This window comes from Acanthochromis polyacanthus, chromosome 6 (genome assembly GCF_021347895.1).
Source record: "Acanthochromis polyacanthus isolate Apoly-LR-REF ecotype Palm Island chromosome 6, KAUST_Apoly_ChrSc, whole genome shotgun sequence".
Classification (NCBI taxonomy): domain Eukaryota; kingdom Metazoa; phylum Chordata; class Actinopteri; family Pomacentridae; genus Acanthochromis; species Acanthochromis polyacanthus.
Genome location: NC_067118.1, coordinates 35,816,009 through 35,841,798, shown reverse-complemented (window position 1 = coordinate 35,841,798; position 25,790 = coordinate 35,816,009). Strand labels below are relative to the sequence as shown.

Sequence of the window (25,790 nt, the reverse complement as noted above, 5' to 3'; positions counted from 1 at the left end):
GACCTCAAACTGATTGATTTTGTGTTGTACACAGCAGCTGCTTGTCAAGCAGCAAGCAGCAGTACAGCAGCAAGTGAGACACAGCTTCAAAATGTAGATCCAGGTGTTACAGTAGTAGTCATTTTTGTTAACAATGTGCAAATATTATGTAAACAGAAGCAAATCCATACTATAATATTTTTTGGCATATTTATATGAATAATCACTCAGAAGTTGTAACAAAAAAAAAAAAAAACAAAAACCCACAAAAGACACAATTCAGATGCCATTCTTAAAGGTGGATGTTTTTTGTGTTTTACACAGCAGCTTCAAGTCAAACACAAAGCAGCAACACAGCAGCAACTGAGACACAGCTTCAAGATGTAAATCCAGGTGAGTATTACAGTACTGGATTTTGTGTTGTAAAAAGTTAAAACTAAAAATAGAAAATCTGAAAACTTTTGTCTTCTGATTGAACTAAAACCATTGTATTAATGCCTCTATAGATGCCTAAATGACTTTTTGTGTATGTTTGAGTCTCTTTCAGAAGAAGGACCCAGCACCACCAGCAGACTACATGTTTCAATCCACCAGCCTGAAGACACATCATCAACATCAACAGGTGTATGTGAGTCTGTCACAGCACCCCCCATTGATCCAGCTGATTGGCCCCCTCACCTGTCTAATCCAAAGAGGACCGAGTTAGTCAGTCAAGGGCCTTCTCTGATAAAATCAGACTTCACATTCCCAAAAAAAACAAGATGGAAGATGTTGCCATCACCACTACTTCTATAGACGGTTAGTGAATGGGGAGAAAATCAAAAGAATGTGGCTGATGTATTCCAAAAAGAATGAAACTAAGCAGTGATGGTGTTAATGACTGAAAAAATTGCAGTGACACACTCAAAACACATGAGAACAGTCCTGAACATACAAAGAACATGGGATCTTGGAAAGAACTGGAGTCTCGGATTAAAAAGGGCCAAAGAATAGACAAAGTTGAACTTGCACTAATAAATTCTGAAAGGAGAAGGTGGCGAGAAGTCCTCACTAGGTTGGTGGCAATCATTCAGTCACTGGCAGAGCGAAATATTGCTCTCAGGGGGTCCACAGACACTCTGAACCAACCCAGCAATGGGAATTTTCTAAAGGAAGTGGAGCTTATGGCTCAGTTTAAATTGTGTGTGTGTGTGTGTGTGTGTGTAACATATTGTTGAAAATAATAATATTGTAAGAAATAAACAAAAAAGACAAGAAATTTTAAATGTGTTGAGATGTGTTAACCCATTTAAGAGAGGGACGGGGGGCGTCATTGAACATTTTCGCCTAGGGCACCTGATGGTTTAGGGCCGGCCCTGCAACAACACAACATGTAAGCAGAAGTCTGTCTTTAGTTCAGCTGAAAATATTAGTTTTTGTCTTTTTTATTGACCAAACTTTTCAGGAAGTAGATGAAAAATAATTAAAGCTCTCATGTAGAAATCCAACTTAATTTGGATCCGTGTGGAGAGTTTAATCTTAGAGTTTGTAAAGCTGTTGAGTTTTTAGAATCACGTGTATTGTTATGCCGTTTAATGGAGAGTTTGGTGTCTGATTGTAATTCTGTTCACTGAATGGATAATTTAAGTTATGAAGATACGTTTTGTTTTTGCTTAAGCACTTTTTATTGTTCAGTTGGCTGATATGGTCTGCTTGAAGCTTTTGAGTGTGTGCATTAAAACCTCCAAGACAAATGTTACAAAGTGGTTGCTGGATTTATTTCAATTATGCATATATTTATGGAAAATACTTAAATGTGTTGTGCTCATCCAGCCACAGAACTTTCATCCATATTTTACATGAAGAACCATTTTCAATGCTGCCTGCCCTTGCTCTGTTTTTTTTTCTGCTTTTTTTAAGCTCATTGTTTTTTTTATTATTATTATCCCTTAATGTTATCTCTATAATAAGATTTTAAAAGGTCAAAATGTTCTTAATTTACACCAGAATGCAGGAAATAGGATCTGGTAGCAAACACTGGTGCAGTTACTTTTAATTGTGCACTTCCCTGCAAAACATGAAGAATAAATAAAAATAAATTACCATTAATGATTACATTAGCAATAGTTATAACAACATTAAGACTAAAAATAAAAGATGAAGAAGGAGAAGAGATTCATGAAACGTAGACGAGCAACAGAACAACATCTTTAGATAAATGATGTCATTAGTGTTTAACCGTAAAGGGGCGGGGACGTTTAACAGTTAAATCGTTTAAGCCAATAGTGTGCAGGCATCGGAATCTCAAAAGAGCAAGACTTTGTGCTGCGTTCATATTCAGTTGGAAATTGTATGTCTCACCAGTTGAGTGACCTAAATGAGCAGCGTCGCATGTCCCACTCTCTGCCCTGAATATCCACTTTTGATAAGTCCTGTTTATTTTAAGAAATGTATGAAACTTGAAAAATGACAAAATATGTCAGTCATTTTCATTATAATGGACCATTTTTGTCCTAGAGTTCTAGACAGAACAAGAATGCAAAAACTTTTAAACAGCTAAAAGAAAAGATGATTGCTTGGGGAACATGTCGCAAAAAAAAAAAGATCATTATAACTTGCAGTTTTTATAAAGTCAAAATTCTGATTTATTTCATTAGAAAATGTGCAACATTCTGAACACAGAGATTAGAAACCTTCTCCTTTTCAGTGCAAACAAGAAGATGCAAGATAAAAGTCTTAAAAATTGCTAAAGGTAGTGCAAATAGTCTCTATTTACAAATATACAATATAAATAACATAGAGTGAATATTGAGGTAGTATTGAGCAGCAGCAGCGGAGACATTTTACATGATATTGTTGGCTGGGGTGTTACATGTGAGAGTTCAGGGAGAGTTCAGGGTGGTGAAGAAGCTGTTTTTTAGTCTGTTTGTCCCCGCTTTAATAGACCTGTAACGCCTCCCAGAGGGCAACAGATCGAAAAGCTGAGAACTGGGATGTGAACTGTCCTTGGTGATGTTATGAGCTCTGCTGAGGCAGATTTCTCATAAATTTCTAATACTTTAAACACAAATCGATTAATTAATGGATCTAGACATAAATAGGCAGATTAATCGGCCATATAAATAAAACTTTATCTCAGTTACTGTTGAACATATCAAATCAAATCAAATCAACTTTATTTATATGGCACTTTTCATACAAAACAGTAACACAAAGTGCCTCACAGAGGATAAAAACAAGAACACCACAATATAAAACACTATGAAAAACCCGAAACCTCCCACCCCCCACAAATATACACACAGATACACAATCACATATACATTCACACACATACATAGACATACGAACAGACATACAGACCCACACACACAAACATACCAACATACACACACCCACATACACCATCTATACACCATATATACACTGACAGTCATTAAAAACTTTGAGACCATATTTTTCAACATAATTTTTATTTTGAAGCCCGAAACTGGATTTTCTTCATATGAATCATTTGTGTAGCATATTGGCATACAGAAACAAAAATCTAAAGTTTCAAGAATGATTTCAAAATAAAGAATTTCACAAAAGAAAACAGCACCTGCCAAACACAAAGTCACAACAGTCAATACCGAGTATGGCCTCCATTTGCTTCGATGAAGGCAGCAATCCGTCGGCGCGTGCTTTGGACCAGGCTTCTGATTGTGGGTTGGGAACAGCCCATACGCCTGGCTACATCACTGTAGCTCAAACCGACCTCCACCATACCCGGTGCCCGGAGACATTGTTCATGTGATAGACGCGGCATGATGCTGTTCACTGGACTAACAATGGTGGCCTTTTTTGGGCCTTTATATAGGCCTTCAAAACCCATTCTCAAATTTTGCAGATACTCACTGAGTATTGCTTGGTGTGTATTTGGTTCACTTTTGCAAAGTGACCAACCCATGTGCAATGAATCATGACAAAATGACAACTCATCATTATCTCAACTACCAGGGCACTAGATCATCAGTAAATCCACAATGAATAATTACAACCCCCCTACAAGTAGAATTCTGCATACATTTCTACCTCAAAGTTTCTATTGACTGTCAGTATACATATTTTAAAAACAGTACTGAATACTGAGTTTCCCAGGGCGTCATGAATGCAACGCATGGGGCGGGGCGTATCCTTTTCGGGTTTTTTTAAGTGCTGCTCGGCAGTTCACTCTGCTAACAGCCGCTTCAGGGGAAGGACGAGGACAGGAGGGAAACACGGAGCCCGTTCGTGATTAGAAAGCTCACTCTTCGGACGGAGGTAGGCGAATAAATGTTAAATTTATTTGTTTTATTAACCTGAAGCTTTGACAGTTTCCCTGTAGTTAAAATGGCGAGTTTTGACGGTAAAGTAGTTGGTTAAAGCGACGACTTAGTGAGTCGAGAAACGAGCAGCTCGGCGAGTAGAAACCTGTTACTTGTTTAAAAGTTTTCCGGCTAAGTTGCGAGGTTTGGTCGACGAACATGTTCAAGGAATGAGCTATAAACCGGCGGACACACCTGTTTGTTATCTCCTTGCTGAAAATATGGTTCTTATCGGCTTTTCCGACCACACAAACCCAGCCCTGTATCCTCGCATAATATACTTAATTTCATGTTTTAGTCATGTTTTGGAGTCCGGGTTGTGGAGACTAACAGAGCCGAGCTGGACAAACTTTTGTCTTCGCTTTCTCTTTGGAAACCTGTTTGACTAGTAAGCGGCAATAGAAAGTATCGTGTGTTTTTCCTTCCAAACGGGAATTCTTGGAAAGCAGAATAAAATACCGAAAACACTTTGAGGTTATCGAGTGAGTGACCTTATTTTTCCCCCCTAAAATGTGGCTATGTGGTTAAACCAAGTCTTTCCTCCTCGCTTGTGCTGAATAACTGTTAAAACATTTGTCTCTCCGAAGGAAATTCCTTTCTCCGAGTCACCACACCCTTGTTGTGCTGCTCGGCTACTGTAGCGCAGACCCTTATATCTCACACAGACTTGTTCCCTTGTCTTGGCATGTTCACTGTAACCAAACTGCGCTGCTGCCTGTGTCTGGGAAACCTGCAGCACTCAGCTTCTCCTGCTCCCATCTGTGTTACTGTGCACACTTAGAGGATGTTGCGGAGGGGGGACACATATGTGCAGGCATAAAATATGACCATGCATCCTCCTGGTTCCTCCTCCTGTGCGATTGCGAGCAGAAAATGTGTCTGAGTTTGTGAGAGTATGATGTCATTGTAGCGCGAACAGCTGACTGCTGACCCAGCAGGTAGCAGACAGATGTGGAAGTGACAACCAGCGGTGTACAACACGCGAAACTCAAAGCTGTGACGGGAAATACAATGGAAATCCCCACTTTTAACTGCACAATACAAAAGCTGCTGGTGTCCTCATAGAGTGGCTTTTACTCTTAAGTGATGCAATCCATACATACAGTGTAGATAGTGGAGCGAATATACTAGTTTGTAGAAAAGAAAGAGCCCCCACCCACTCCAACACATAGGAATCCTTGTAAAAAAAGAAAAATATTATCAGGAGAACTTCCAAAGTTGGATTATTGACATTAAATCATTCTCGAGGCTTTCTGACCACGTGGCGCATAGCTAAATTGCTTGAATTCAGTGTACGTCTTACAGAACACCTTGTTGAGTAATGCTACGGTAAGAGTATTAAATCCAAACAAAAATGCAGATAGAACTTAAGCAGTGCAAATCGGTTTTGGAATTGGGGGCATTTCCAAGGTCGATTAATCTGATTGTTTTGATTAACTGTTTGGTCTATAAAATGTTAGAAAATAGTGTAAAATGACCATCACACTTGTTTTTTTTTCTTCTTTGCTTTAAATGGATTTACAGCACAGTTGTAAATTAATTTTCTGTTGATTAATGGATTGCTCACCAATTGTTTCAGCTTTGAAGCGCAGGTCGTTTCACTCAGCAAGGAGTGTAATTTATCAGCGATGCTATGGCATTGTGGTTTCCTGCAGGGGTTTTTTAGGTGGGCCGACTTATGAATACGCTTTGTTTATTTTTACTATTAACCTTTAGTGGGGAAAGAACGGTTACACACACATATACACATGTTTAGTGTGGATATTGTTACGGCTAGCATCTCCTAACTAAACTTTATAATATAGCGTTTAAAATATAATTCCAAATAGCCAAAATATTGCAGTTTGACAGTGAAAATGACAAAATGTTGTGTGCCGTCGATGGAATTGATATAACGATGTGTCTAATATTTAGCATGTGAGCTTGTATTCTTCTTGCTATATTGAGGTCAGACAGACGAATAGATCAGTAGGTCAGTGTAAAAGCCTTTATGTAGGACTATTACGGATCAAAACGTGCATGTACTGTATGCATTTATAGCCTGAGGTCGTTTCACTCTGACGTTGTACCTCATTTTGTTCCCCTTGATGTACGACTGACCTACAATGAATGCTTTCCACAGACTGTACGTGCGAACCTGAGCTTTAGTGATGGCTAACATGGGAAGTATGTTACTTGTCCTAAATACAAGCCCACAAGCAAAATATTTAGGAAGTAGTGCAAGGACAGAAGAGGGATTGCTTACATGGCAGTTTTTCCATCCGTCCTGCTCACCGTCATTCTGTGAAGAGCTGCGGGGTTTGTTCATTGTCAAGCTATAGGTGCTTATCAGCTGAGGTGTTCAAACACAATGCTCCACAGTGTCCTGTCTCAGATTAATATGGGCGGCTTTCCAGCTGCAATGTTTCCTAGTGTCCTTCTGAAAACTAATTTGACTGTCGCTTGTTTTACACAGTGAGCACAGGAAAATTCTCGGCATAGGCTCTTGACTGTTTTCCAGTCATTTGTCGGTGACTGACAAACATGTCTGAATGGAAAACTGTGTCTGCAGGATGTCGGGTGTATCATTCACAGGCAGCATGCAGGCAAGAAAATCCTCTGGGTAAAAATAAATAGTCTTTGGGGGAGTTTCCTGTTTGGATCTTGGGACCAACAGTTTCAGGAAGCCTTAAAAGGGACCCAAACATGATTTTCTCAGTTACTGTAACAATGGGCTCTGATAGCGCGTTTTGAATTTAGCTTCTGACTGGAAAAATACCTGGTTTTGTTAAACTCTCAAGTGGGGCTGCCTGATTATGGCCCAAAATTGCAATCGTTATTAATTTTAAGGGCAAAATTGTGTGTGTGTGTGTATATATATATATATATATATATATATATATATTTTGCGTTTTTGTATTTAAATGAACAGAACACAGCTTTCACTTTGTCGCTGTGTTACATTCCTGCTAACGTACAAATCTTTGCATTTAAATAAGATTTTTCACCTGATTTCAATGTGTCTGCTAAAGGCAAAATACAAATATAATCTTACCCAAAAAAGTCTCTTTTGTTTAACATCTGCTTATTGTTAGGCACTACAGTTTATCAGTGCTTTCTATGGCTTCATATACATTCCAATGTTAATTGCTGGATAGGTAACTGTGCACAGAGAAGCCTCTAATCACCTCACTCAGTCCTGCTGTCAAAATACAAAATTTGGACTACTTAAAGAGGGAAATATGACATTCTAGTATTATATTTACTTTGGTTCGAACTAAGTGATTTTTTTTTCTACATGGCCTGTTTGCTATTAGCAGAATTTTTTTTGTGAGCAGAGCACACATTTTCTGCAAGTTCAATCACAGTTGATCATGATCATTTTATTGTGGGTAGCCAAAATTGTAATCATGATGAATATTTAATTAGCTGTACTGTCCTACTCTTTTCTTTATTATTAAAGCTGTTATCTTGTCATTGCTTTATTAGACTTATAATTTATAAGACTAATGAAAAACGTATCAGTAGCTGTTTTTCATTATTATTTTTTAGAATCAGGATCTTCAGTATTTGGAGTATTGAGGTTACAGCTGTAAACCAAATGTGTTATTAAACTGAAATGATATATCCTTTATACAACAGAAGTAAGTATACCCCAGCGCAATATGACTTAAATGTCAAATGATTTAACATTGACATAACGATAGTTGAATTGCTTCTGAAGAGTAAAGTATTTGTTCTTATGGTGAATTAAAAACGAAGAGTGCACATTTACTCTATTAAAAATTCAGGCCTCACAGTAGGAACCCAATACAGCTAAAGTTGGTTTCATTACTGAGATTCTTATCTTTTATTTTGTTAATATGTTGCATGTCCAACTATTTTTTTACAGTCAGTGTTCGTCTGCATGGAGAACATCACATTTATTGAGAGACTTTTTTTCCCTGCTGTTTCTTGCCAGAAGGGTTTTGCTGTTCTTTGTTTCTGTTTAAAATACCTCAGAGGTCAAGCATCATAAGTCATTGTCTTCACTTCGTTCTTCTTTAAAGTCTCTCCTGTGGTTTTTGGAGGTGGGCTTTGGATTGTCATCATGTAGAATAATTTTTGTTCCATTAAGTTTCCGGAGACTCTGAGTCATCTCAGATGGCATTTCTCATGTTATCAGTAAATGTCATCTCCTCAGACACCTTTTGCATTCATACAACCCCATATTGTCACACTTCCACCTCTGTACTTCACTGTCAGGACTGTGCGGTCACTCTGACAGTTCAAACATGCTGGACCCCATGCTATCTAAACAGATTTCACTTGGTCTCCACTGACCAAAGAATGTGCTACAAATAGCCATCAAGCTTCTTTTTTTTGTCATTTAGCCAAATTTAATCTTGACATTTTGTGCCAAATGGATATGACCACATTCAATATCTTTTATAGAAAGACAGTGGGTTGGTCACAGAACTTTCTGTGTCCTTTCCCGTCAGTGTAAAGTCTCCCAATCATTTTCTTATTTTCCTTTGGCAGTCCTTCTCCGTTTGAAGCCATGCCATACAGGTAGACACAGTCCATAGGTCACAAGTTGAGAAAGTGTTCACAGGTCATTTTACAATCTTGTCAATGCAGTAAGGTTGGGAATCACAAATGGGTTTGATTTTATTTCAGGTTTTGGAAGTTGTACATCACCGTATTTGCTTTTGTTGCATTGAATAAGTATTTTGATCTGTATTTTCAATAGTCTTTAGAATTTAGTTTTGATTGTTCATAAGAGAAAATACTTGCCAATGCTTGTAATTATCGTAATTATTTTTCAGTAATTTGACATAAATGATACTGCACAGATGTGTCCTTCTGTAGTGCATTGTATGAAATGGCTCCTCTGATGTACAGATTGAAACTTACTTTCACTGTGACTAAAACTGTACACACGTGGACAAAATTGTTGGTACCTCTCAGTTAAAGAAGGAAAAACCCACAATTCTCACTGAAATCACTTGAAACTCACAAAAGTAACAATAAATAAAAATTTATTGAAAATTAAACAATCAAAAACAGCCATTACTTTTGAATTGTTGATTAACATAATTATTTAAAAAAACAAACTAGTGAAACAGGCCTGGACAAAAATGATGGTACCTCTATAAAAGATTGAAAACTATTTGACCAGAGTGACATGATTAACTCAGGTGTGTCATTTAATTGACATCACAGGTGTTTCCAAACTCATAATCAGTCAGTCTGCCTATTTAAAGGGAGACAAGTAGTCACCCTGCTGTTTGGTGAAAAGGTGTGTACCACACTGAACATGGACAACAGAAAGCGAAGGAGAGAATTGTCCCAGGACATCCGGAAAAAAAATATAGACAAACATCTTAAAGGTAAAGGCTATAAGACCATCTCTAAACAGCTTGAAGTTCCTGTGACAACAGTGGCTCATATTATTCAGAAGTTCAAGACCCACGGGACAGTAGCCAACCTCCCTGGACGTGGCCGCAAGAGGAAAATTGATGACAAATTGAAGAGACGGATCGTTCCAATTGTATCCAAGGAGCCCAGAGCAACCTCCAAAGAAATTAAAGGTGAACTCCAAGGCCAAGGTACATCAGTGTCAGATCGCACCATTCGTCGTTGTTTGAGCCAAAGTGGACTTCATGGGAGACGACCAAGGAGGACACCACTGCTGAAAAAAACTCATGAAAAAGCAAGACTGGAATTTGCAAAAATGCATGTTGACAAGCCACAAAGCTTCTGGGAGAATGTCCTTTGGACAGATGAGACCAAACTGGAGCTTTTTGGTAAGGCACATCAACTCTATGTTCATAGACTCAAAAACCAAGCATACGAAGAAAAGAACACTGTCCCTACGGTGAAACATGGAGGAGGCTCAGTAATGTTTTGGGGCTGCTTTGCTGTATCTGGCACAGGGTGTCTTGAAAGTGTGCAAGGTACGATGAAATCTGAAGACTATCAAGGCATTCTGGAGAGAAATGTGCTGCCTAGTGTCAGAAAGCTTGGTCTCAGTCGCAGGTCATGGGTCTTCCAACAGGACAACCATCCAAAACACACAGCCAAAAACACCCAAGAATGGCTGAGAGAAAAGCGTTGGACTATTCTAAAGTGGCCTTCTATGAGCCCAGATCTGAATCCCATTGAACATATGTGGAAGGAGCTGAAACATGCCATTTGGAGAAGACACCCATCAAACCTGAGACAACTGGAGCTGTTTGCTCATGAGGAGTGGGCCAAAATACCTGTTGACAGCTGCAGAACGCTCATTGACAAATACAGAAATCGTTTAATTGCAGTGATTGCCTCAAAAGGTTGTGCAACAAAATATTAAGTTATGGGTACCATCATTTTTGTCCAGCCCTATTTCATTAGTTTGTTTTTTTAAATAATTATGTTAATCAACAATTCAAAAGTGATGGCTGATTTTGATTATTTAATTTTCAATAAATTTTTATTTATTGTTACTTTTGTGAGTTTCAAGTGATTTCAGTGAGAATTGTGGGTTTTTCCTTCTTTAACTGAGGGGTACCAACAATTTTGTCCACGTTTGTAGTGTCTCCACATTTTTAGCCAACCAAAGGTCATTAGAAATCTTTGATTGTAGTTATTTTAGCCTTTGGTTGCTTAATAATGCCAATCGGTAAACTTAATAAGATTTGATGAGGCATTCCGTAGGATGTAGTTTCATCATTGCATTTGATGACATGCTAAAACACCCTAACAATTCACAGATAGACTGGACAGATGAGGGAGACAGTGTTTGTGTTGGAGGTGGTGACTCCATCGAGGCTGTGTACATGTGTGTCAGCTTTCATTTTCATTTGTGCTGTATGTGTGAATTGGAAAGAAGGGATGCAGCACCCTAAGGATACGCAACATTAGCTTCCTGATGGTGACATCACACTGCAACACAGGGAGAGAGAGGGAGAGAGCGAGGGAAGGGAAGAGATGAGGACACAGTGAGAACAAGAGCCTGGAGGAGGATGGGTAGAAGGGAGAGAGCTAACAGAGCAAACAGTGAGGAACGGGGTGCAATCCAGTCAGCTGCTATAGCGCGTCCTGCTGAGAGTCTGTGCATATGCACACTTTATAATCTTGTAACAGCAGCCTCTCTGAAAGATTTGGAAAGCAGAAATTTGTAACCAAGTTCTGATTTGCTGTGTTCCCAAGTCAGCCCACGACTAATTCATCCATTTATTTATTCCATGCTCATTCAGTATTAATGAAAGACCTACTTATTTCACTTTAATATTTTTTTAGTTTCTCCATATGTGTTGCGGCAACTCTCACACTCTAGATCTGACCGCCACGCCTTTCTGTCCTTCCTTCCCTCCATCTGTCTGACTTTTCAGTCTGTTTGTACTGCAACCAGGAGGCTCAGGGCCGGATGAAGGGATAATTCTGTGTGATATTTCTCTCTTTCGTCCTCTGCTCTGAGCCGAGCTGTGTGCACAGTGATAAATTGGGCTGGGGGAGTCTCAATGGCTCTGTCCTATTTTGGGCTTCAGCTTGGTTCCCTGGCTTTAGCTGCTGCTTCCCTGGCCTGGATCCTTTGCAGCCACTTCTGGTCTTGAGTTTGATTCAGCCTTGAAAATTTGAGCTAGGCTTTTTAATTTCTCTGCAGATTTTTTTTTTTTAATCCAACCTTAGGAGGAAAAAATGGGCTGTTTTGTAAGAAGACAAAAAGAAAGCCTAACCAAATTCAGCATTAATTTTCTTGCTAGAATCTCGTCATTTTTTTCATTACGCCTTCTGCAATTTAATCCTTTATGCACATATTTTAATTATATATTTAATTTGCTGTTGTTTACATTATACAGCTCCACAGTGCACACTTAGCCATAAGTAGCTCTACATTAAAATTAATATGAGTCTGAGTATGTTTGTGAATTACATTGCTCTGCTTTAAGTGCAGCCTGCATCTCCCTAAAGGGTTTCTCTTAAAGGGGAAGTCCACCATTTTTACACATCAAAATGTTCTTAGAAATCTTGATGAGTACTGCAGCTTATGTAAAAAGTTGTACAAAGACTTCTTTTGCCCCAGAGGGAGCAGCAATGTAGAGCATGCCTCACTTGATATCACTGTTGGGATTGAACACTACAAGTTTGAAAATGAAAATATCTGTAGATGAGGAGCTGGGAAGAATTGAATTTACCAGATCTCCTTAGCCCTCTCCTTATCTCTGCTAGAAGAGAGCAGCTAAAGGCCGCATTAATCACCATTACATATCTAAATGTCCGACCAAACTCTTAATAGTGAAGTTGAATTGTGGGTCATACAGACAGCAAGATGTTTCCAATAAAAAAAATTCTGCTGCTGGGATTTGAATACTTTCACTAATGCTTCAGCACCAGTGACAGCCAAGGCTGAAATCATTGTGTTTTCAAGATTTCCGTTATCTGTCCTAACCTTGTGGCCCAATATGTATTTAATGCCTGAAGGGAATTTATTGATATTTGGCACAAATGCTGATTTGGACTGTGATAAGCTTTGTAGATTTTCTTAGTCATAAGTCAAGGTTACTGTGACCTCATAAAACATGTTTTTGGCCATAGCTTAAGGATTCAAGTGCCAATTATGACCCAGTTTCACACAAATAACTATTCGGAGTGATGAAATGATGATATTTTATTTCCACAAAGTCGAGTCTGGATAGACATGGTTGTAAACTACAACTTGACAGCGTTTCAGGAATGCAGTGTCAGACTGGAGTTCTCTGTTAATACTCTTTTCATCATTTATCTGCTGATTATTTTATAGATAAATCAAAAGTCATTAATTAAAAAAATGAATCCCTATCATGACTTCCTAGAGTCCAAATTCACATATTCCAATTTAGTGTTTTGTCTTTGGCAGTAGATCATAGCCCAGATATATTTTGTTTGTGATCAGATAGATTAGAAATAACTCAAATAAAATAATTAAATCATTTTAAGTATATATTTTTGTTAGTTTAAACAAAAAAGGCTAAATATCACACAAACATTTCAGATGTAGCTTTCTGAGTGTTCAACCAAAACAAGCAATTTGATGACATCACCTTGAGTTTTGGAAATTGTGAATTTTTTTATGTATTTTTCCACATTCCCTACCATTGTGTAGATTAAACAACTGATAAGTGAAGACAATAATCCTCCGATCAATTGACAATGAAGGGAAAAAACAGAAACAATCCATCACCTCTGAGAAGATAGAACATGTGATTTCCCCCCCCCATGTAATTTTGTTTTTAAATAAAGAAGAATCAGTTACTAAAATAGTTAATTGATTAGTATTACCAGCTGTAATATATAGATTGTTTTCCATTGTGTTCAAGTATAACCAAAATTCACAAAACGCATACTTTTCAACAGGAGGAGCACGTAAAAATGTACTTGCAGCAAAACAAGCTGTTTGGAACAGTAAGCTGCTCCACCCTCATAACACTGATCGTTGAAACTGCAGGCTGAGATTATCATCAAGTTGGTTTCCAATGCTAATACTTAGTTTACCTCACCGCCTCTTTTTTTTTAACCTCCTAACGTTCAAACCTAAGAATTATACTGGTATGAAATGAGAAAACAAACATATGGTACATATTAAAAGAACAACAACTTTAATGCAACTGTGGAGAACAGTCAGCACAATGTATAGGTAGTATCCATTATCCACTGGTATCCGTGCTTTCCAAGGAGTTGCGTTATTTTATATTCCGTCAGTAAAATGAAAGTTTGAGATGTTGGAGGGGGAGGGATGTTGTGTGTTCAGAAGAAATGGGTGAGGGTTGTTGAAAGTGGGTGAGAGATTCCTCATGGCTTATGTCCTCCCACATTTTTTCATAGTCGGACAGGGCTGTGTGTGAGCACTTAGTGACCCATCATTAATCATCACATGGCATGCACTTTGCTACTTTGACCAATCAGAGAGTCAATATCTGAGCTGGTAACACTCAGTTAATATTTTTCTTTAACAACTCATTCATCACATTCAAGTGTACAGTAAGTTTACAGTTGACAAGAGCAACCCGACAGAGCTTCTTGTGTTGCTTTTCAGAGGAAAGCAAAACAGGGGAGATGTATTTATTACTATGTAATCACATGTAAGTCTGCTGAGCATGTATTTATCCCATTGGTGTTCAGGAACTTCAGACTACACGTACAGTAGGAGTCTGTGATTGTCGAAAAAGATTACTTGATACTAAGCTAACTAAGCTAAATAGCATGTTTAGACAGTTGGCGTGTGCCACATTTACCATGCACAGAACACTTTGGTATAATGTTGTCTCAGTCTGAGCCACCTTGTTTAAAGGAGAATAAGACAAAGGAACGAGCTGAATATTCGGATCGTAACATCTGATGGGGGGAGTGGGTGAATGAGAGAGACAAACGAGCCGAATACTGATCGCGCGACATCGTCCGACGGGAGTGAGGGGAGGGATCAGAATATTTGGATCTTAAAATAAATATTCGGATACCACTGTAACGACCGAATATTTGGATATTCCAAATATCCCGGTCACTGTTTTCCTTCAAGTCATTGTTGTCTGAGTTGTTTGTCCCAGTCTAAGGTGGTGTGTAGGTACTTTGGAGAACCTGCTTGTATTTCGTTCTGTTCCCCTCTTGACCTCCTTCATTTGCTTTCTAGCGTCCTGAGATTTGGATACAGACCACAACAAAGAGCGATCGCCAGGTGATGTGGAGGTTTTCGTTCACTTCTCATCTCTAGTATGTTGTGGGACACTCGTTGAGACTATCCGAGCCGGTCAGTGTGGGGGGAAAAAAACACGTTAGGGCAGACTTTAACGCGGGGGGGCAAGTTGCCCCATACTTTTCGCTAGCTGAGCTGCTAGCTGAGCTGCTAGCTGAGCTGCTAAGCTGCCTGCCTGTCTAAATACTGGAGCTATGTCGAAAATTCATTTCTCCATCACTCACATGTATGAAATGACATGAAAACAGACCCCAGGTTGAAAAAAACCGAAGTTCCCCTTTAAGTGGAAATGCAGCTGTCAATAATCAGCAGCACTTCAGAGCCGAGGTTCATCTGCAAATTTCTACTCGAGCCATTTTTTTTAATCCAAAGCAGCCGTGATTTTATTGTACTCTTATATTATTAATTGAAACAGCTGTCCGAACACAAACTAAACAGCACTTCCTCGCTTGCTTCACTCACCACGCTGTGCTGTTCCACTGCTTCAGCAGAGCACAGCGGGGCATTTTACAACAGCTGGCACACTTGGGACAAATCGAGAAAAGATTGGAAATGCGTTGTGCCTTTAAAGAGCTGGCATTAATTCATCAATAAAAGGCTGTACTGGCTCAGAGAATCCCTGGTTGTGGTCGTCAGCATGTTTAATATTATTACAATTGTATGAGTGACACTTTTACAGGAACTGTGTAGGCATCTCTTGCTTTTGGTCTTTTGAACTCCTCAGTGGCTTTATATAATTCTGACGTGCGAGTTGTGCTCTGTGATGGGTATGATAGGAGATAAGGAGGTGTGTTTGTCGGCATGGTGATCAGTGATGTAAACTTGATTGGCTGGAGCCTATGCTGCTGCTTGAAAAGCGGAACTTTTCGCAACTTTTCACTTCAAGCAAAGCAACGGACAAACAATTCACTTCCATCATGTTACCTTGCTCAAAATGAACAAGAAATAAGTCTGTTAAAGCTTAAAATTTTTTATGCGAGTCCTGCCTAACATCACAAAAGAATCAGATTAGATCAGAACAAAACTTTATGACTCTTCGACTTGCTATTCTCTGTCAACTCTGCTCCTATTTTATTGGCTGATAAATGTTGCTCTGTGAGTGAGGTAGAACTGCAATAACAGAAATGTAGTTTGTGCTTTTTTTGTTCGTAAGTTAGATTGGTACAGATCTACACAACATTTAAGGGTAGGGATTTTATGGCCTGTGTACACTGGCAATCAAATAGGTCATTAAGTGCAGAGTTGGTGTAAATACCTCGACTTTGCTGATCCATGTTGGCTCACTAAGCCATTTTGTGTTATTTCTACCCCCTACTACTTCTAATGAACAAGGCTGGCTAATGTGTTACCCCAGCAGGTGTGGTTAAACCCGTCAGATAGGAAAATTGTTGGGGAAAGGCATCTGTGCTGCATATGCTGGGAGGGAGAACTTTGTCCTTTGCTACTCCACACAGGTACAAACATTATGCAAGACAGGATCATTCATTCTAAGACACGTGTGGACATGCAGCCTACTGCACAGTTATGACCTCTCGCTTTAAGGCTGGTTGCTTTAAGTGTATTTACTACATGTAGTACATGCATAAGTAAGTGTGCTTTGGTTTGCTTGTGCAGCTTTGGTTTTATGAGTGATTATAATACCACACACAGTTAGCTTTCTGCGTTTCAGTTATTTATGAGTGCCTTTCAACTTATTTTTTTCTTAAATTTATTTTTTCCCATGCGCTGACACATGACAACTTACCACAGCATAAAATCCAGGGCACACCTACTTAGTTATGGCTGATTATAACACAGTAAATCCAGTATTTCCCTGACTTTTATGCAATAAATGTTTTAAGGATCTTGAGATGCAGCCATATTCGTTCAAAAACCATGCACAAGAATTGTTGTAGGTGGTATTTACTCGAGATCCTATAATATTTACGCAAAATCACACACACGCCACCCATGTCAAGTGTATCTGTTCTCCACAAATGTAACTGTCTGATAGCACACCCTTATGTGAACAAAAATGAAAACCACAAACTGAATCCAGAACTGTTGACTTCAGGGAAAAGAGGAGGAGGGACTGGTTGTTTTGGAATGCTCCTTGTGCAAATAAGGCTTATTTGAACTGAACCAAGGGGAGAAACTCAAAGAAGGAGATAAGTTAAAATGACAAAACTGGTTAAGTCCAGCAGTCATTCCTCTTTTCCTGCTCCCTTGCTGTCATTAACGTGTTACAAGGAAGTCACTTGAACAACCAAGAAAAGAAGTAGGAAGCCAAATGAGGGACAGAAAATTCATTAAACACACCTTCAGCTAGCATTTTTTAGCTGTTAGGTGATGTACAGTTAGTAGACTCAAAGTTTTGCAGCTTTGCTTAAAAAAAAAAAAAAAAAAAAAAAATTTGTTCTCTTTGCTTGTAGACTTTCGCAATGAGTAGAGCAGGACATCTGCACTCATGACGCCAGTTTCATTTTGAGGCACAAAATAACTGAGCTGATTTGTTTCGAATCTCGATGGTGATCTACCGGCAATTTGCAAGGCTCACGGCAGTTCTATTATATTGTAGCCCATTGTGTAGTGTGTAGCCTGACTATCATTGAAATAAGTTTCTCTGATATATTGCTTTGATTTGATCGTCACAAAGTAGACTTCAGTTATAAATTGACGAATAAGCTGAATATTCATGAGTGAAATTCATTTTATTTCATTTCCTTTAAATTAAATGAAAGGTTTTCAACATCCCCTACTTTTGTGGTACACAGAAGTTGTGTGTTTTTGAAGTAGACTCTTGTGTTTGTCATCAGGTCTGCTACTTTTTGTCATACCAACGTGTCAAAGCAAAGATAGTTATTTATTCATTAAAAAAAGCTGCTAGTCATTTTATAGATTAGATGACTCAGTGTTTGAACTCTCCTTGCTTTACCTCCTGAATCACACCTCATCTGACTACTAATGTAATTTAGCATGCTGTTCAAATCTTTGGGGAATCACTTTATCAAAGATGTAAATAAAGCATGGTCACAGTAAGGTTCTCTGTATTTTATTCTATTTTTTTAACGTATCTGTGATATAGCGTAATAAAGCTGATTCTGATATTGCACCAGTGTTAAAATGAGTTGTTTCATGACATAAATGGAAGGTAGCTGAGCACACACATTGATTGACTCTTATTTGGGAAAGAAGTCCTTAGAGTCTTTTCCTGTCCTTGTCCTGGCACAGTGCGCACACACAGACACATTAATGCAAAGTGAAGGAGCCATTATCCCCGCTAAGCGCCGTGTGCTGCCGCTGTCACAGTAGGGAGCCTGCTGTGAGAGCCATTGTCATCAATAAGCTGCATTATTTTATCACGGCACAACATCTGCAGGACTATCCCCGTTTTCTGAAGCTTTGTGTGGTGTCGCTGTAGCTGCTAGGCGTGTGTGTATGTGCATGTGTGTTCCTGTATGTGTGCGTTTGTGTGTATCTTCCTTCTGGCAGTGACAGTATGATGTATGGAGTAACGGCAGCCTGCTATCACAGAGAACAGGTGGCTCTCTCCAGAGACAAACTGACAACACACTGCCTGATTTAATGTGTGGGAGAAAGAAAGCAAACTGAACAATTGTCTTTTTATTCTTGTGGTGAAAATGGTAGCTGTTGTGGCACTGAGGGAGGGCGAACGTCTGAGGCCTGCTCGAGATTCGGGAATAAAATAAAGGGTCATGTAGAGATGTGAATTTCATTCTTTGCCATATACGAAAACCTTTTCTCTCTTTTGGGGTCATTAGCATTTGCTTGAGAAAAGGAATGCATTATGCTTTCTAAATATCAGAATAATACAAGGAGTCACCATGCTTCCTGTGAGCATTTATTTCGCTGTAATTTCTGTGAAGATTTTGCATCCACAGGTTCTTCACAGCTCATTTTGTAGCAAAATGCAGCAATTTACCACTTAGCATCCGACAGCACAAATCAATGTGAAATGACTTGTTTTGAAATGTGTGTTTGACAGGTTTGTTGATGCGCACTGAGTCAGGGTGTACTTAAACAGATTTCTTGTTTTTCCAAGACTGCTTTCTGCTTGTTATTCAACAGGAGGTGTCATATTTTTACTCACTTGTTACTATAAGGTGCAGTGTTCAAGTTTTGAACATGAAGTGCAGCAATGGCATTCTTAGCTGTGTATTGGAATGTGAGCTTCTCTGTTCAAAGTCTTAATAGCAGGTTTGGCGGCGCATGCATGTAAGTGCAAGTGAGTCCGTCCCTATTTGCATACAGATAGTAATGATGATGATAATGATAGTTTTCTGTAGGTTCATCACTACTGTGATTGCTTTAACTAATTTGGTTTTATTTCTTTATCCTTCAGCAGTTATGACTTGGACACTGAGTTGGTGTGTGAGTGATGGCAGAGGTTTGGATCTTTTTGTTGGTCCAGGTAGTTCTGTGGAAGCTGATGCTACTGGCAGCCAGCCAGTGTGTTGTCTCATCTCCTACTGCCTTCTCTCCATTATTGTCAGCCTGTGGGAGATGGCTATTGATCTGTGTGTGTGTGTGTGTGGCCGTCTCCCTCTCCAGCAAGCCACATTTCACTCACATGTACACACCTTTCAGGGATACAAGCAAAGTGATGCGGAGAGAAATGTGTGCAATATAGAGGTGTCAGACCAAACCAGTAAGAGCTGTAAATCACTTGGGCCACGGGAATGTACAAGTGACATATTAAAGATCATTATTAATGTGATTGTGAGACCGAGGTCATGCATGTGCAGCAGTGTGTGGAGCACCGAGGCTGCTGCATTCGGAGGTCTCTGGCTCTCCTTCTGCTCCCTTTCCTCCTCCTGCTTTTCTAGAGCAGTGCTGAACTCTCTGCCTGGATCTGTTTTTCACCTCACACAGAGGACACAGCCCAGGAAAGGGAAAAGGGTGCGGCTCTAAAACAGACTTCGATCATCTCTTCTTTTTTTTTCCTCACTCGTTCTATTTATGGTTTCATTCTTTCACCTCCCTCTCTTGTTTGAAAAGACTTGACTCTTCCCAGTGTACTGACTGTCTCAAACCTTAACATGTAGACTAACAATGTATATTCTGTTTACAGATGGCTGCAATCAGGAAGAAGTTGGTGATAGTTGGTGATGGTGCCTGTGGGAAGACCTGCCTGCTCATCGTCTTCAGTAAGGACCAGTTCCCGGAGGTCTACGTCCCCACTGTGTTTGAGAACTACATCGCCGACATTGAAGTTGATGGCAAGCAGGTATGCTATATTTAAAGCTTTTTGTTTTGGTCATGTGACTGTCAGTCATTAGAAATGATCAAGTCACTTGAACCTTACTCGAGGACATCCATTATGTGAAACTTTACACTATCACTCAATTACAAATCAAAGGGAAATAACATACTTTCAATTGCACTACATGTAGTATAACAGTTATAGTTACTGGTTACTTTACCGTTGGAGATTTAAGATGGAATTGCATGAAGTACATGGCATTTTTACATACAGGAGCCCGCTAACATTTGTTGTCCTTACAGCACAGCAATATATAGTTTATGCTTCTTGTCACAATTCAAATATTTGTGTGTTGTTAACGTTCCACCAAAGACATTCCCTTTTGTAACTTCTCAAATGGTTTCAGTTAAATAAAGAAAAGAGCTAAAATTCTCCATTATCTGACAAAAACAGCAAAAACCTCAGAGTGTAAAGACTGAAAGCAGATTTGGGGTCTGAAAACTTCATATTTTTTCTTTGTCTTGTTACCTCCTGACTTGACTCCTAGGTTGTGAATTACCGGACTACAATAATTAGAAAGTAGCTCCACCACTACCAACTATAACCAGAAAATGCAATTTACACTTTAGATTACAATTTAAAAACTGCTTCTTGTATATTAGTGCATCAGTATTAACAATCTAATAATGTCGTATGCTTTTATGTAAGATTATAGTTTCAGGGCTTTGACTAGTAATGGAATCTAACGCTGCTGTGCTCCAATACTTAAATCATTAAGAATTTAAATGTATCTTTCACCACTGAAAATTAGAAATGTTCCTCAGAACAGGCAGGCTTTTGTGACACCGTTGACCTCATTGGTTGTGAACCACGTGCCATTAAGATTGATGGGGATAAGTGCGTATTGTGAGCAAATCCTTGGCCCGTTTTATTGTTACAAGGCAGCAGACCTCCAGCCAACAACAGGAAATGGATCAGTGCCACCTTCCTGTGCGGGGTTGGAACCTCTCTCCCCCGCACATCATGACTACTGTCCCATTTCCTGTTCCTGTTTCCTGTGCTGTAAAATCTGGGATCAGCTGGTTGAGGTTTTGCCTGTCTTATACAAACTGCAGTTTTCTCAGCTGTGGTATACAGACCTTTAAAAACTGAATTTGATGCAGTGAAGTATTTCAGAACAAGTCGGCATCGCTGTTAAATCTACTGCCGACTTGTTAATCATTTATTGTACTTAGTTGTGGCCACAGCAACTAAGGAAGAGAGGAGTCTCTTAGAAGGCTGACTCCTGAGAGACATCTAGTGGTAAAAGAATCAAAAGCAGCAGATGAAGGTTTGTCGATGTGTGGAGTTGCTTATTTTCAATCAGAAGTTGTGCTATAGTTCATATACCATGGAAAATGCCCTTCCTGCGGTGGACTGTGCCAGAAGGTTCTGTGTCCAGTCAGTCTTGCCAGGACAAGTAGTCTGTAAGCCAGCAAGAAAGACATGAGTGTAGTGAGATGTCAGAAGTACAGATGAACTGCTAAGTTACTGTAGCTACTCTCTGGGGGACGATTAAGACGGTTTGTTTTGTACTCAGTTCTTAGCAGTAGCAGGCGCAGTTTTCCAGCTGTGACTGTAGTCGTGGGGAAGGTCCGGCTAGAATCAAAAGATTGCAGTTGATTTCTAGACACGTTATTACTTTAAAAAAAAGGTGTGATTTATTCTGAAATGACACTTCCAGGCTACTATGTACTAACCACTGTAACAAGTGCTACAACACTTGCTTAGCTCCAGCAAATGTTTTTTGCTGGCCATTTGTTTTATCTGGAGCAGGTCAGACACACTGGGACTGCTTACAGTTTGATTAACAGCCTAAAGCCTGTGGGAACCGCCTCCCCCTCCAGGGAGTTGCTTTTTAAGTCTAATCGTGGAGGAATGAATCATTCTAAATCTTCCTTTATCCAGCATTTTTTGACTTTTTGCTCATGTCCATATTCTATTTTTGTTTGTTGTCTTACTCCTTCCTCATCCCGTTGGCAGTGATGTCCGTCTTATTTTAGTAATGTCAATGAATTTATGCTCTGTGGTTGTAGTCATTTCCATCCATTGTTTGTTCTTTTTCCTCCTCTCTCCCAGGTGGAGTTAGCATTGTGGGATACAGCAGGCCAGGAAGACTATGACAGACTGAGACCACTTTCCTACCCTGACACAGATGTTATCCTCATGTGCTTCTCCATAGACAGCCCCGACAGTTTAGGTGAGGCTTCACACACTTGCCCGCTGACTTAACGAGAATGGAAGTTAGATTTTAGCTACCTACTGTTCTTCAGTTGAGTCATTTTACTGAAATTAAGAAGCAAAACTATAATACTACTTGAGTTATTGATGTGTTGTTTTTCTAGGATCATTTTCTGGCATTTTTGCCTCTTTGACATTTGACAGTGCAAAGAAATAAAAAAGATATGACATGAACCAGGATCCTTTGGATGGGAGTTGAACTGTTGATATTCCAGTCATTACATGTTCTATAATTATCTTTTATTGGTTTTTCCATTCTGCTGTATTATTTCCATAAAAGTACCATATAATATATTTTCCTGTCTGCAGACCTCATAAAAGCAATGATCTAGTTTATGAAGACTTACTACTTCTTCCAAAGATGTGTCTTGTAAATGTTTTGAATGCATAAACTGTTGGTATTGTAATAAAGCTTGTTGATGACTGTTAGGCAAAGAATAATCTAGGCTGGCTGGATCAATGCATCCCTAATAGACTTTTACGGACTGAAATGTAGTAGTTTTCACATAAAGACGGACACATTTCCAGAACATAATGTCGCTGTTGTTGTCGCCCAGTCCTCAGGATTAGGATTACAAAATATGTCCCATGTATTTCAGCTTTGGATCAGCTCTTGGCTTCCAAATAACCACATCAGACATCTTAATATGTCTTTTTTTTTATAAAACTTCAGTTTTTCTCCCACAGCCTTCTCATATGTGCAGTGACACCGATGACATTCCTCCTGTAGCCCAACATGGCATCTCCTTCCAGAGAAAAGTGCTGATTTTGGCCAGCAAGCTCAGAACCATTTATTAGTCAGGGGTCGGTGACCTCTTGATGTTTGTCTGTGCACTCACAAGGGAAACTCTTTTACTGTCCTTGTAAGGGAAAAAGTCTGGCATGTACTGCGCTGGGACTCTTTTCATTTCATATTTTAAATTCTTTCAGAGAACATTCCCGAGAAATGGACACCTGAAGTGAAACACTTTTGCCCCAATGTCCCGATCATCCTGGTGGGCAACAAGAAGGACCTTAGGAACGATGAACACACACGCAGGGAGCTGGTCAAGATGAAACAGGTGTGTGTTTCTGCATACTGCTGTGTTACAGGCAACAGATTATCCTAAAATAAATCTCCGTTTCTCGTCCACACACCTGGTGAAATTTTAACCCTCTGTCTGAACATGAAACCTCCAGGAGCCGGTGAAGTCTGAGGAGGGCAGAGACATGGCCAACCGCATCAGTGCCTTTGGCTACCTGGAGTGCTCAGCCAAGACCAAGGACGGTGTGCGGGATGTGTTTGAGATGGCCACCAGAGCAGCACTGCAGGTCCGCAAGCGCAAGAAGAGGGGCGTCTGCCAGCTACTGTGAAGGGGCTGAGTGTGTCGGCCAATCAGAAGCTGAAGGAGGATTCCCCCCGACCCACGGAGCAAACTTGGAGAAACTTTAAATCAATGGCTTCCATGGACTACACTTAACTTCACAGACGCAGATAAGTCATAGGCAAGTATGAAAGACTGACACACCTGTTTAAAAGCAAAACAAATCAGCCTTTTTTAGAACGGTTTCCTCTGCAACTCACATTCTGTTATTGCTTATTTCCTGTTTGGTTTTCCTCCACCAGCACACCCGTCAGTTTGTGTGAAGGATTGCCTCCTTCCTTCTATATGTATGGATGTTTGTTTGTATTTATATGTGCATATACTTTACAGATATGTCTGCTTCTGTATTATGATTGTTTACAGAGAAGAGCCTGTGGCCTACATGGCCCCTGACTGTCTTTCTCTCAGCTCTGGCTAGCAGACAATTTTAAAAGTGCTGCTTCCCCTGCTTCTCTTGGTCTCTTTTTTATACATCAGCTTCAGTCCCAATCTGTCATCTGTTTCTTATACCACTATTAATTTTACACCCTGAAATTTCTATTTCACCAAGTGCTGTGTCAGCAAAGCTCTGTTTTCCACAGCTTTCTCTTCTGACACAAAGGACTAAATTTAGAGTCTGTTCGCACTGCATTAATCCACTGAAACCTACATAAACTGAAGCACCAGTGACTATTTGCATGGAGAGGTTCTGGACTGTACCTCGATCTGTCTCTTCCATGGCGATGGCTTAAACTGGCACTGGAGACAGTGGTCTATTGTCTTAGACACAATACTGGTAGTCACGCTCACACAGGCTCTGGCAGACGTCACCAATGCCTTCCCCCAGTGAGTTCTGTCTCCTGTCTGAACTCTGTACTGTTTCACATCCAGTATACAGTGTTCACGCAACACTGTGTACTGGATTTACCGAGGACGAATGCACACTGTAATCTACCAGTTTCTGGATGCACACTGTATACAATCATATTTATATGACATAATATGGGATTATCATGCACAAAAATTCTAACTAAATACCCAAATGTCAACTAGATCTGCAGCTGAGCTTAGCCACTACCGGTGTACCATCTCTTCAGTTTAGCTCATCAACATTAGAAGTGTTGGCCGTTTGAAATTAGAGCTTTGTTGGTGTGTCGTAGCCCTTTATGACACTAAAGTGACATTCCTAAAAATGTGAGTGAACAAAGAAAGGATATGACTGTGTAGCTAATGTCTGGTTAAAATGTTGTTCTTGAGTTGACTTTATCAATTAGTGAAATGGGTCCAAATAGTATGAAGAGAGGGCGTGTCTGTCTGGGAATAACCGAAGATTGCCTGTAATTTGAATTGGTAAATTTTGAAGTGTTTACACCAATGCATCATTTGTGACATTTTACAGCAGATTTTGAAGAAAAAAAGCAGAATTGTTATTAAAAAGCCAGAGAGCCTACTTTGTGAGTTTCTCCAGACATGTGTTGTCATAACTGACAGGATCATAAAACCACCTCCTCTCCAAACATGCAGCCCTCTGAGTGTGTACTTGGTGTGTACTTTTCTATCACAGTTAAAGCAAAGAGATGCAGTGTAGTCTGTGTCCAGTCCTGTCCAGAGAGCGCCCTGAACACTCTGTATGCGAGTGTTTTTAGCGGCCCCTACATTGATTTCACCACCGTCACAACGTGCAACTGTGGTGATCTTAATTTTATCCAGTACCTTCAGATCAGCAGGTCAGAATGTAGTCGGCCTGGGCTGATATCTGGACAGTGCCTCTGTATTAAATGTCAAACCTCATAATTGAAGAGAAAATGTTGATTGTGACGATGCTTTACAAACAGGGGTGGGATGTGTTGAATGTCTGGATGAGACAAACATGTTAATAAAGTATTTTTGAAATACTACACAAACTTGACTAGTTTTGCTTTGTTTTGCAGGTGGTACCTGAATTCAAAATCTTTAATGCATTTATACAAATATTCAGTTAATTTATGACA

At 39.6% G+C, this 25,790-nt stretch overlaps 1 protein-coding gene across 1 annotated transcript; it reads left to right on the top strand.

Moving 5' to 3' along the window:
• Nucleotides 1-4,147: 4,147 nt before the first annotated feature.
• On the top strand, nt 4,148-25,703 carry LOC110958145 (rho-related GTP-binding protein RhoA-D-like). Its single transcript, XM_022204522.2, has 5 exons — nt 4,148-4,260; nt 20,045-20,200; nt 22,295-22,415; nt 23,387-23,517; nt 23,636-25,703. The coding sequence occupies exons 2-5, from the start codon at nt 20,045-20,047 to the stop codon at nt 23,807-23,809; spliced, it is 582 nt and encodes a 193-aa protein (XP_022060214.1). The 5' UTR covers nt 4,148-4,260; the 3' UTR covers nt 23,810-25,703.
• Nucleotides 25,704-25,790: the final 87 nt, after the last annotated feature.

Coding starts and splice junctions, on each gene's coding strand:
- LOC110958145 (XM_022204522.2), top strand. CDS start 20,045: ATGGCTGCAATCAGGAAGAAGTTGGTGATAGTTGGTGATGGTGCCTGT. Junction 20,201..22,294: donor TTGAAGTTGATGGCAAGCAG/GTATGCTATATT, acceptor CCTCTCTCCCAG/GTGGAGTTAGCATTGTGGGA. Junction 22,416..23,386: donor AGACAGCCCCGACAGTTTAG/GTGAGGCTTCAC, acceptor AAATTCTTTCAG/AGAACATTCCCGAGAAATGG.